Source organism: Solea solea, chromosome 11 (genome assembly GCF_958295425.1).
Source record: "Solea solea chromosome 11, fSolSol10.1, whole genome shotgun sequence".
In the NCBI taxonomy this organism is placed as follows: domain Eukaryota; kingdom Metazoa; phylum Chordata; class Actinopteri; order Pleuronectiformes; family Soleidae; genus Solea; species Solea solea.
This window is the reverse complement of record NC_081144.1, coordinates 16,533,385-16,546,121: the sequence shown is the minus strand read 5'-3', so window position 1 is coordinate 16,546,121 and position 12,737 is coordinate 16,533,385. Positions and strand designations below refer to the sequence as shown.

The window sequence follows — 12,737 nt, the reverse complement described above, 5'->3', positions numbered from 1 at the left end:
AAGCTCCTTTTAAATTAGATTTTAATGCCCCTGTGTATATATTGTGTTGGGCATTTAAGTATTTATTGTTGTTCATAATGAGCGCTGTATGTAATGTAAGGTATCATTTATTGGCCTTTTAACACATTTGAGTGTTGGTGCTTTTACTTTACTTTCATTGTATTTAACTGTCACCTGTTTGGACTGTTGTGTGCTTCGTCTTTTATTTACTGTTGGATGTGTGTGTGGATTAGTACTGTAGTATATATTCGGGTATTCTATTCCATCTCATTCTGTTCTATTTAATTCTAATCTATTCTGTTTTATACATTTTAACCAGCTTCATCAATGTGGTTATGCAAGTCCGACCTACAAAAGAAAACCCAATGTGTAACCACATGTTTGTGTATTTAATGTCTATTTAAAGAGGACAGCATATGAATGAACATCAGTATACAGAACACAGAATTGGAGGTTATAGTACCTTGGCAAGTGACAGACAATATATACGGACTACACAGACACATCACACAATACAAAACAATTCATACCTGCTTTTTTATAGAGCATTTCATAAAAATGCAGTGGAAGTAAAGTGCCATAACATAACATAAACTCTTGCTCTGTGTTTTGTGTTTCTTTCACAGGCCAACAGTGAATGTGGATCCCCCTGCACTCTGTACATCAGGAGACCAAACAAGGAAAAGACCAGGAAGAAAAAAACGTTTTTTGACTCAACTTAATCCAAGCAACTGAGGCAGTTGCTTGATTAATAACTCGACTGACAGTTGGGACTGTCTGCCAGCATGAATGAGCTATCAGACTTTGACAGAGGCCAAATAATTGGTGCCCAGCTGGGAGGTCTGTCCGTCAGAGAAACGGCCAAGTTATGTGACGTATCGGGCAGAACTGTCATTAAAGTCATGAGCGAGTATAATATACATGGACATGCTGCATCAGTAAAGAAGAACAGCAAGCAAAGGCCAAAAACAAAAACAGAAACCCCTGCAAAAGAGAAAGATGATGAAGTAGCTGCCAAAGTGAAACCAACTCCTGACTCCAAGGTCGACATTCAAAGCCCTGATGATAAAGGCGAGACGCCTGAATCCTGGACCAAAGACAAGGAATAGATTGGTGTGATGTGCTGTATTTTGGACTTTCCTTTACATTTCGACTGGTTAATGTTTGCATAAAGCCACACAATGCCTTGCTTTAAATAGTTTGATTTCAAGTTTTTTGTAGGACTCAATAAATGTGCATGGAATACTAAACTATTCTGTCAATTAAGGTACATTTGCACTGCAGGCTGTGTGAGATCTTTTCATCAGTTTAAACCAATTGCATTTGATAAATGTCTGGTCATTGTTGCCTAACACACTGTGCACTTGTCTTTAAGTCTTTTTTTATTAACTTGACTTAATTTGATTTTATAAAAATGAGATGTCCCTGTGCTTGTCTGAGCATTCAATAAATGGCACAGCCTTAGTTACCATTAATTCATTCAGTCCTGTGCTTAAATTACATTTAATTATTCAGTGTATTAATTAAGTGGACTACATGAATGGATGTTCATCAAATGTGTTATTGTGGTCTTTACAGATATTAATCGATAACAATGAATGTAGAAACTATTGTCGAAACATACTCAAAATCAGTTATTCTTTGTTATATCTTTGTAACAAAACAAAATAAATGCATGCGTGAAATGTTCTAGTCCAGGCTTTCTGTAAGACACAAGGTTAGATAAACATGTCTGAATAGCCTTTATTTTCTTCAAATCATTTTTGACAGGCAGTACATGGAGTGGTGTAAGGCCTGTGTAGTTATTCTCCTCTCATCTCCTCAATTTCATCCTCTTCTCATCCTTCTTAAACGCAGTTCAAAGCTGTTTAACACAGTTCCAAGTTCTCGTCAAAGTACATCGTCTGCGCCTGCGTGTGACGCAATGACGTAAAGGAAGGGACCCGGAAGTAAACATCCATGAAGCTGTTGTTTGTAGAAAATGGTGTACGTGTCCAACGGTGAGTGTCTTGTCCTTTTTCGATCATATGTTGTCCTTTTTCGATTATATTATTCAATTTCGCATCTTTATCGTGGCTGTGGTTGCACGACCTCTTTTAAAACACGCGTCGCCGTTTGGAGGAAGTGGCAGCAGACCGTGTATGTTTAGCAAAGTGGCTATCTCTGCTCTAGTGGATCTGCGTAGCTGGAAGCTGAAACTTCTGCTAGTGTATGGCGTCTTAGGCATAAACTGTATGTGTCAGTTGCAATAATAGTCTATTCAATGTTTCGTTCTGAGCATTAGTAGCGATTATAATTTGTCGAAACGTGACAGACTTTTAACGCTCGATTAGCTGTTAGCCTTTGTGGGTTAAATGTCAGTAATCCGCTAGTTCTCAGATGATGAGCTGGTGAAAGTCTGTGGAATATCCAAATGTAAACTATTTCACAGTGGCTGGTGACCCGAAATGATCCTGCTTATTCTTTCATTAAAATTGTTATGATATACAGTCACTGTGGTATCTAGTAGTGTAGATAAATATACTGGATGTACTGGAAATCAGACATTTTTACTGTGGTACAGTTTTTGAGAAATTTCAATTAAATGTTCCATATTTGCACGTTTTAGTTGAAATGAATGTTAAAATGTGAGAATATGGGACTTTGGATTTGAATAAATTGAGAATTTGATTTCTCTAAAACTCTACAGTCAAAATGTCTGATTTGCAGTATGGTAGTTGTCAAAGATGTCCTAAACAAAACCTCATCAGTCCTGTTCAGAACTTATGGAAATGTTTGTTTTTATTACATCGCATAGTCAGAGTCATTGGGTTGCAGGCTTTTTACCATAAAGGCCTTTGTCAGGAGAGAGTTAATTCAGCGTCAGATAGTTTGACCACGGAGAAATGAGTGTCAGACAGCTGACTGCAGTGTCAAGAACTGGTCCCTAGGGTGGTCTTCTGCTGCTGAAACCCATCTGCTTTCAGATCTGACATGGTGTGTCAGCTGGATTTCTGCATACTTTGAGTGTAACAAGTGGTTATTTGCTGATGTTTGTTGTCTGTCTCTGTCTCTCAGGTCAGGTCCTGGACAGCAGGTCCCAGTCACCTTGGCGATTGTCATTATTGGCCGATCTCTTCTGGGGAGCAGTGGAATTCATCAGCCTATTGTAAGTTAAAACATGAAAATTGGGGTTTCCCAAACCTCAAAATGACAACGTCCTCAAATATCCTGTTTTCTCCCCCTATCCACAGCAAGTCAGTTTTTCAGATTTCTTTGTTGTATGGAGCAAAGACACCAGAAAATATTTAAATGAAATAAGCCAAAAAGAAGTTGTTTTACTGTTTAACTTTAACTAAAAAATTGGTTGTCAAAATACTAAAGTCAGTCATATAAGCATTAAGTCTTTATGTACTATATCAGATGAGTGACCTTTTTAAATGAATTAATATGCACATGAACTAAGTATTTATAAGTGTAGCATTTATAAGAATGTTACACGTGTGACGTTAATCCTAATGCAAGCTTTTTCAGACTCGTACTACACTGAATCTTTCTTTTTCCCCCAAACATCTCATTTATAAATGACTAAGAGGATTTCAACAAATAACATATCATAAATTAATTCAGAAGTATGCACTCAAGCTTAAAGGGGATAAGCATTGTAGCACCTTTCAGTTAGTTAGCCGTGGCAGCTTATACATTTATATATCATTACAAGAACTGAGACAAACATTCATGTATTCTTTTTTTTTTACCTCCACGCTGATCTTCTTCTCTGTCCTACCCCAGTTTTAGGACATTGGTTCACCCAGACTTGAAAAAGGATGGAAATAGTAATACATCACGCTTCAGTGATGGCAGAGGGTAGGTTCTTGAGGCAGTTGTTCTCTGACACACACACACACACACACACACACACACACACACACACACACACAGAGGTAAATGGTATGAGGGAACATACTTGTGTCATTTTTACATTAAAAACATCTGCAAAAAAGTGAAACCCCAATGGTAAATAGAACCTTGTTAAGAGTCCCATTAAAATCCTGATCTGTGAGCTGTTTATCACATGCTCTAACTCACTACTAGTTTCCTTAGAGCTGCATCCAAGGGAGTTTAGTGCAATGTTTCTTATGTTACTCATTCCCTGCACTCTAGTTTCACATACCTGACATAGTCAAGATAATGAAAACCACTGATAAGATGTCACCTTTTTTTTTTAAGATGTCTAAAGCTGAATTTACATCATTGCCTCTTGTCTGTTGTTTGCTTTCAGCCCTCCAGGTCCCCCTGGTGGCAGAAGGCGGATGGGAAGAATAAACCATGCTGCCGGTCCAAATGCCCCACCAATGGGTGGAGGAGGATGAGGAAGGTGAGGAATTAAAATGATGTTGATGGGTTAAAACTCTTGCCTTTTATTTATAGAATCTGTCTCACAAATTAAGGTAAGCAATTAAGTTTTAAAAAAAAAAAAAAAAAGAAGAAGAAAAACCTTGTTAAGAATATAAATATATTTGGACATGATGTTGATTCCACATTGCCATATCAATTCTCTCTGAATTCTTCTCTCTAGGTAAACGCCTACACGTCTCGTGTAGGCGCGGGGCTCGGCCAGTCTGATAAGAATTTAAGGATGGTGACATCATGGTGCTGAAGCCCCCCTTTCATTGGCTGTCACTGCCATGAGCAGTTTCTTGACGCTTTTCTGGGAATTCCTACACGTAGGGGCCAGAATGGCTGATTTAGCAGTCAGTTGCATCACTTCCTCCCTTTTTCCTACTTCTGCCCTTCCACATTAGTCTCTCAGAAATGGTTATCATCGAAATCTCAGTCATGCTGATCCATCATGGGAATAGAATGTTAGTTTGTGTTTTGTAGCTTTCCGTTTAAATAAAAATGTGCACTGTTCAAATGTTATTACTGAGTTTGTCTCTCTATGGCTGTCACACTTAATAATCTGCTTTGTCTCCATGCAGTCTCGATTACTAACAAAAGTAAGATTGCATGTTTTCTCACTTTGTACTTCAACATTAGTAATGTGAGGAAATGACACTATTAAATCTCAGGGGTGTGTATTGATTCCACTGCAATTTACCAAGGGGGTTTGATAAGTGATCTGTGCCATGTGAGTACTGAGGATTAAAGTACATAGTTCATGGCATGAGCAATTAAATGCAACAATTGGGTATCATGTGATTGTAAGTATGACAGGTTTATTTAGATACAGCCAAACTTCCAAAGAATTTCATTATTATTTACAGAAACGGTGAACATGACAACTGGAAATATAGACTCCAGACTACCTTCAAACAAAACTTGTTTCAGTTTCATCATATGATCGAGAGGTTTATCATTTTGAGCTGCAAAATCTCTCTGGTTGATAAACACTCAAGAAAATTCTTATGTCTTTCTCCAAGTTTCTGATTAAATCCAGAATACATGGCTAATTTCTGTAATGTAATCACAGAAGACACACCATGTGTTCTCTACTTTTAAAATCAGCTTGGTTTCACCAGACGAAGGCAGCTCTCTCACGGAGCATTCGAACACCGAAGCGCTGCCACTCTCTCTGGTGTATCCACATCTCCTGGGTCGTGTCCAGACATGCCAGCACTGCTCCCCCCTTCCATGATATCAGGCGAGGGTCCAAGTCCTAAGAAACATCAGTGTATAGTAAATTAAAAGAGTCAGCCTTTGCACGTTTCACTATTTGCATGGGACAAAATAAGCAACTGGACACCACCACTGATCTATATCTTATTTCAAGATTTTGATGAGTTACCTTTGGCCGTGTGATTACTTCCACATTGTCCACCAGCCTTCTGAAGGAGGGCGGCATTTTGTTGATAATCCGATGTAACAGAAACTCCTGAGCACCGTGAAACATGAGCCCCCCTCCCACAACTAGGATGGAGCTGTACATCTTTCGTTTGGTTTCATCAGATGCTGTACACACAAAATACAAACAAGATGAGGTTAAACAGGACGTCCTGAGCACTTAAATCTATGCTTTTTTTAATTTCCTTATAAAGGAAATAAAAACGGCACCATTTAATGGTCCACTGTGTGATATTAGGGACAATTTATTGGCAAATAATTGAACATACTACCCAATATGATGGTATTATAAGTATAATCACTGTATAAACAAAATAATTTGGTTTGCATAGGCTTAGACAAAGCTTTTTAATGTCAAACCAGTAGTGTCTCCATCTGACATCAATACTTACACCCTGGACCTTTAAGATGAAGTATATTTATTTTTGCTTAAACAAATCCCATTTCTACATAGTACCACTTGGAGAGAAATGCACATTTTTCCACTCTACTTTTTGACGAAATTTTTTGTTAATAGTTTGCCTCTCGTGCTGTGTCCTTTCTTACCACAGCAGTCGATGCTATGCAGGATGGCTTTATCCAGGCCCAGTGCTTTACTTTCAAACTGGCTCATGATTGCAGACTTCCTGGAGAGATGAGCAGACAGGGGCTCATCTACTTCTCCCGCCCCCATCAAGCACTCGCCCTGGGCAGGCCCGAGCTCCATCTCCCCTTGCATCCCTGCTCCACTGCCACCCATCCCGCAGCCCCTGGGTAGGTCAGAGAGCTCTCCAATCCCTCCTTGACTGCTCATCTCTCCATCCAAAGCTCCACCTGGTCTGGAGATAGCCTTCCGGTCTGCAGCAGATTTGGAGGACTGTTGGGAAAAAATTGAAGATTAAGGGAAAAAAATTATCTACCAGATCTAATTCAAAAAATGGGTTGTGTGTTACCTGGTCCTGTTTGCTCTGTGTAGCCAGCAGGTAGTGTTCATCATGAGGATCTTCCGAGTCACCTTGAGAACGGTACTGGAGTGATGTCATCTTCTGACCAACGATACCAAAAGTGGTTGGGTAGAAAAGTCCCATCGATGCCTTATTACACACACACACATCAGGGAAGATAAAGGTGCAGAGAAAAATAAATTAATTCCGGTATATAAAATGGAGATGTACACAGCAGTCCAGGACCAATCCTAAAATCAATTATGTTTAATGAATGTACCTGTAATTTCTCATCTCCTAATCGAACCTGGTAGAGCAGAGAGGGGGATTCTGGGAAACGTGTCTGGAATTCTTTATCTTGTAGTCCTGATATGTCCTGTTAAGGACAAAGAGGAAAGACACATGATACATGTGTATCCATAATGCCTATTCAATTCCTGAGAATGACAATGGTTGTTTAAATAAAAACACAATAGGTGCCGACTATCCCTTTATAGGGGGATGCGCAGACCTCATTTTCACGTTAATAAAAAAACAAAGAAAACATACTTGATCTAGATGACAGAAGGTCTCTTTTAAATGTTGCAATAGCTGACAGTCCAGTCTGCTGGACAGTTGACAGTCTCTGTAGGGAAAACCTGCTCTCTGCAGGAGCCAGAAGAAAGAACGAGTCACATCTGAACCTCCATATGCCAAACACAACCTGCCAAGTTCAGAAAGATGTAAGATTAAGTTATATTTAATAAAAATACTCTGCAATTATAAACATGGTAAATAATAATATTCAAAATATTTCAAAAACATATGTGGTTTTAGACCAACCTGGAGTTACGGTGGGAAACCCCATCCTCTACACAGCAGAGACTGGTCTTCTGGTCTCCTACATCCACGACGCAAGCACTGCTTAACCCACTACCAAATGTAGCACATACTGACTCCTGGTGCACAATAATTGCTATAAATGGACAAACACACAACAGGACAGAAGGTATGGCAAAAACAATGGAGTCATTATATGTCATTATCACATGAAGTCATACATGTAGCGTGAGTATGAGAGTGTGTGTGTGTGTGAGTGTGTGATACCTGAGAAGCCCATATTAAGTAGCAGCATGTTTACAACTTCCTTGATGTGCTGTCTGTTGTAGATGTCAGGGACAAGGAGGATACATCTGTAATACTGACAATCAGAACAAAACTAAGCATTAACAAAGTTTATTTTACCAATTTTGTTCTACCCCCTTTTAATTCTCTCAGTTTTATTAACCCTTAAATTATTGCAGTTCTTGCTAATTCATCTTTGCTCTTGAACTTATTTTACATGATGCCTCTTCCTATAGATGTGTTTCAAGCTAAAATGTGCTGCTGTTTTTTGTTGTGCCATATACACGACTTGTGATGGAAATGATGTACTTCATGTACTACATGAAGAGAAATGTTCAATGTAACTGTTTGATGTGACTTGTGACCAGTGACCCTTTGTATTGTTTTAGGACACATGTAAGGTATTTAGTATATACTCAATGTTATCACTTTCTACAATGTGAGTCTTCACTTTATGGCAGGGGGATAACATTCCTACAGAGACAGATAAATACCATGTGTTTCTTCAAAGACAGTGAGTCTTCACTTTGTAACAGGCCTGTGTGTTGCTTGGTGAATGCTCCTCTTGTACAAGATTAAACCCTTGTTTGGATTTTGAGCTGACTCCGATCTCCTTCCTCCAGATCTAAATTATTTTAACACGACTAAACTAACTACATTTTTAATATCATTGCTCAACATTTGTTATTTTCTACTTTCAATATGTTGCTGAAAACTATGAACTCAGCCCCGCAGAAGAGGTGAAGAAGCATCTGTACCTTTAAATCTTTGAGTTGGACCTCAAGATGTTTTTGAATGACATGACTCCAAATTGTCTCAAGGTCAGCCAGGACAGCAGTCAGTGAGCCTCCAGGACCAGGGTGTACATTGAGCTGCCCCCTGACGATGGGCCAGTGGATGTTATAACAATCAGTTGGATTCACATAAAGAGCCTGCATGATACCAGGATGGAAGATTATGCACACAAAAAAACAGAAGAGACACAAAAAGCAAGAGAAGGAAAAAAGGTACAACAGGAACAATGTTTTTTGGTAACATTCAGAGACACACACTGACCTCCTCTCCCACCAGATGAGGAGGATGGTGGGCTGTGTTGGTCCACTTTACCCTGGAGCTGCTGTCGAGTACTGCTGGACGGACCTGGCAATTATATGCTCTGGCCTACACACAACCGAGAACAGGTGAGAGCAAATCACTACTTTCTCATTGCACCTTCTCTTCTTATTTGTCTTTCCCTTTCGTAACACACACACACACACACACACACCTGTTCAGCAGACACAGGAGTCCTCCGCACACCGTTTGACATCTTCTTGGACCAGATGGCCTGGTCAACCATTTTCAGTCCATTCTGCCTCTGCTCTTTACTCTCTGGTTTCTGGCAGACAGCATGAGGTTTCAGTGAGGGTAAATGAAATGGAATTGTACACAGATGAAAAGACTTTAATGTGGCTGCAGGAGTGACATACATTGAGACCATCTCTCAGCAGCCAGGCATCTTCATATTTGGGTTGTCCACTTTGCTTGTGTCTGCGTGCAATCACATGTGGGATGGTGATTGGAACTGTGTCTGTTGCTCGGCCGATACGGAGTGTCCTTGAACCAGGGTGGATGACAACTATGAAATTGCTCTGTATTTGCTGTAAGAGAGGAATATATCAAATGTATCAGAATGATTGTGCTGTGACAACAGCCTCTGTTCTTTTGGAAACAATTTCAATGAGGAACCTGGGTTGCCTTCCAGGGTTATATCATATTTCACACACATATTTAAAGTATGTTTCGAGCACCTTTGGCCCAGTGGAAGTGATGCACTTGTCCATTAAGTGTATACGGGCTGAGATTTACACATCAATTTCACACAATAATCACTTTCCTTAGCTTAATTTTTTTTAAATTGAGTACAATCAGATAAGCATTAACTAATAAAACTGAACATATACATGATTTATGAAATATTTTATGAATTAATAATGCTTATTGTTACAATTGCTTTTTATGAAATGTAAGTAAAGGATTGTATTAGCGTTATAAACATGACCCCAAACCTAAACACACATATCACATATTACAATACCATATCTGATATTGTACGTGAACGGCATCAAATTCTTGATTTGTAATTGAATTTATAGTATTTAGAGACGTAGTTCGGTCATATAGTATGAAGTGTGATGATTAAAAGAGGGGTAAAAACTTGACTTCACCTCCTGAAGAGGTTCTGGGATGGTTGGAGGAGCGATGGGTCTTTTCACACCACGCTGCTGCTCTTTATCTTTCTCCTTTTCTCGCTCCTTTTCTTTCTCCTTCCCGTTGTCCTGCTCCTTCTCTGCCTGAGTCATGGTGAGCTTTTCATTTACTCGACTAAACTCACCACCTTCGAATATTTGTGGAGAAGTCGAAAAACAACAAGAAGCGAGGGACGAACAACCGCACCAAATGATGCTGTTTGCGTTGTGGTCTGTACTTCCGTGTTTGGTCACGTGGTATAAATCTCTTCTTCTTCGGGTTTTATTCTTGGTAGCATTGCCGGCAGTCCAGGCCAAGATATGCGTATTGCTGCCACCCATTGTTTGGATGTGGCATAAGATTTCTACATTTGAGCTTAGTTATGAGTTCAAATTTCCACCTTTCAGCGTCGTTTACATCGATAATGTTTTACTGACACGATTTCTTTGGCATTTAACGTCAGCTGGTGTCCAGGTAAAGTAGAATTACTGCCATCTCATCTTCTGTTGTCAGTTATTCACTACAATGTCCTAATGTAGCCCATGTATTAAACATGTTTTACCATTCTCCTCCTTTCCTCCACCACCAACTTTCTTTCTAGATCAGTTGTGCCCTAAAGTCCCCTTGAAGGGCCAATTTGGGACTTGAAAGTGGGTTGGAAGCCAAAAGTAAACACCTGTTGTGTTGTATTAAGATGCAAGCAAGCTCTAGGATTCCAGGTTCCTTAATTTAAAATCATTTCAGTTAAAGTCAAAGTTAAATAACATGAATATGTCATGAAACTTAACATTCAAAATGCAGGTTATGCAGTTTTAAACAACCAGAACCTCAAGTGTACATTAAAAGTCACAGCTTATATTCTGCCCTCCACTAAATGACTATGTGTACGTATTGTTGTTTGATTTATTCATTTTAATATTGTGTCATTCATTAAGATTATTTTCAGCACAAATGGGCCAGCAATACAGAATAGAATGCAAATCAGTCAATGCTAAAAAAAATAAATAACTTTACTGACATTTTTCCAGGCTTTAGAAACAAAGATAGCCAACTTGTATAAATTAAACTAAAACAGTATCATCATCATCAGTGACCATGAGCTGGTCTTTGCGTGTCAGTGTTTGGCTGCAGATGACTCACCGACAGATTAGGAAAATACAAAGTGTAATATATATAACACACATTTATAAATATGTTTCTTTAATTTACTATATAAGTCAGGCAGTTCAAATGAAAGCTTTTATCAGGCCAATAAACAATACACTTTTTACTGAGATGTACTGCATTACAACACACAAGAGTTTTCTTTAAAAAAACTAAAAACATGAACATAAGTTAACAGTCTGTCATTTAAAAAAAATACACATTAGAATTGAATGAAACAGTAACTATTCTTACACCGTTTGCTCATCATAATCAGTCTACATATTCTCATAAGGGATGTTCAAACAGAGGTGACCACATTTCTCAGTGGCTCGACATTTCTGAAAGTGTTTTTCTACAGCGTCTCTTAACTTTGATGTACTCTTTTCACTGACGGTCACTTGTGATAGTTTGCTTTTCTGACTTTGGGAATGAAGACTCTTGCACAGTTTGTTCAAATCTTTCATCAAGCAGAAGGACTTGCAGGCCCTCAGTTCCAGTGGCATGGTGCTAGGCATTCTGTTCTGTTGTTTGTCAAACTGCACCAGCCAGAACTTAGCCAGGTCACTGGTGTTCTTTGCATGACTGGCGACCATGTTGAGAATCAGAGGAAAAAGGTCATGAGCTGCTGCTGGGACGGGTGATTCTCGGAAATTGTGGTTGGACGGAGAGCAGCTAGGCTGTGAAGAGGCCTAAGAGATAAACAAAATCATTCTAGACGTATTAATTAAAGTTGATCACTGAATGTTAAACATATCAAAATGATCAAAATCATTAAATTGGTCCTTGATGTAAATGACAATAAAGACATACAATGTGTAACAGGGGTGATAAATCCCTCACTCACAGGGTATCTGTTTCTCAACTCTCACGGTATTATGTCTAAATCTCGCGGTGACGTCACAGGGTCACGTGGGTTGGCGTGGGTCACGTGGGTCGGCGCAACCAACCGAGGTTTAGTATTGAGCCGCTGCAGTTCAGTCTCAGAGAGGGAGCAGTGGGGAAGCTGCATGAGAGACGAGCTACAGGAGCCCCTTACCGTGTCGCAACTGCCGTGCCGAGACCGCGACGGCCGAACGTATGTGTAGTGCGCAGCGGACGGCCGGATCTTATAGATGGCGAGCTAAAGGAGCCACGGACTGACAGATTGTCGAATGAGTCGCATCCCTCCTGCCAGGCTGGTAGGGGGCTCTTTGTAGCCCAGTAAAAGACTCTCACCCACTCGCTCAGCCCCTGCCCAACACACGCACACACATCCTTCCCCTACACACTTTCCCACTCATTTCCCCTGGACTCAATTCCCCAACCCAGACGTGGGTTTACATAAACTGTGGGGGGGTAGCTGGGATCATCTTTTTGGTGTTCATAATGAACCAAGCGTATGGGTTTTTGCTTATTTCTGACTCTGACTTTGTTATCTGCTGATGAATTTGAATCGTGAATATCTGAATGTGCATATATGCAAATGATTGAAAAAAGTTAACTTACCGTACTTCTTTAATTGTCTGCCTTTAG

The 12,737-nt window shown here is 39.6% G+C and overlaps 2 protein-coding genes across 3 annotated transcripts; one reads left to right on the top strand and one right to left on the bottom strand.

Annotated features, from left to right (window-relative positions):
* Window positions 1-1,851: 1,851 nt before the first annotated feature.
* selenok (selenoprotein K) lies at window positions 1,852-4,361 on the top strand. 2 transcript variants are annotated; one of them, XM_058643567.1, is made up of 4 exons: window positions 1,852-2,000; window positions 3,058-3,148; window positions 3,772-3,846; window positions 4,262-4,361. In XM_058643567.1, exons 1-4 carry the CDS (start codon window positions 1,982-1,984, stop codon window positions 4,359-4,361), a joined length of 285 nt encoding a protein of 94 aa, XP_058499550.1. In that variant the 5' UTR covers window positions 1,852-1,981. The 2 variants fall into 2 exon arrangements, with proteins under 2 accessions (XP_058499550.1, XP_058499551.1); XM_058643568.1 differs by having other exon boundaries at window positions 4,262-4,352.
* An 817-nt stretch (window positions 4,362-5,178) lies between these two features.
* On the bottom strand, window positions 5,179-10,316 carry actr8 (actin related protein 8). The gene is made up of 13 exons (XM_058643566.1): window positions 10,058-10,316; window positions 9,320-9,490; window positions 9,118-9,228; window positions 8,907-9,011; window positions 8,609-8,782; window positions 7,833-7,926; window positions 7,569-7,701; window positions 7,296-7,449; window positions 7,027-7,122; window positions 6,756-6,896; window positions 6,370-6,679; window positions 5,768-5,931; window positions 5,179-5,638 (listed from the first exon to the last, which is right to left on the bottom strand). Exons 1-13 carry the CDS (start codon window positions 10,190-10,192, stop codon window positions 5,495-5,497), a joined length of 1,932 nt encoding a protein of 643 aa, XP_058499549.1. The 5' UTR covers window positions 10,193-10,316; the 3' UTR covers window positions 5,179-5,494.
* Window positions 10,317-12,737: the final 2,421 nt, after the last annotated feature.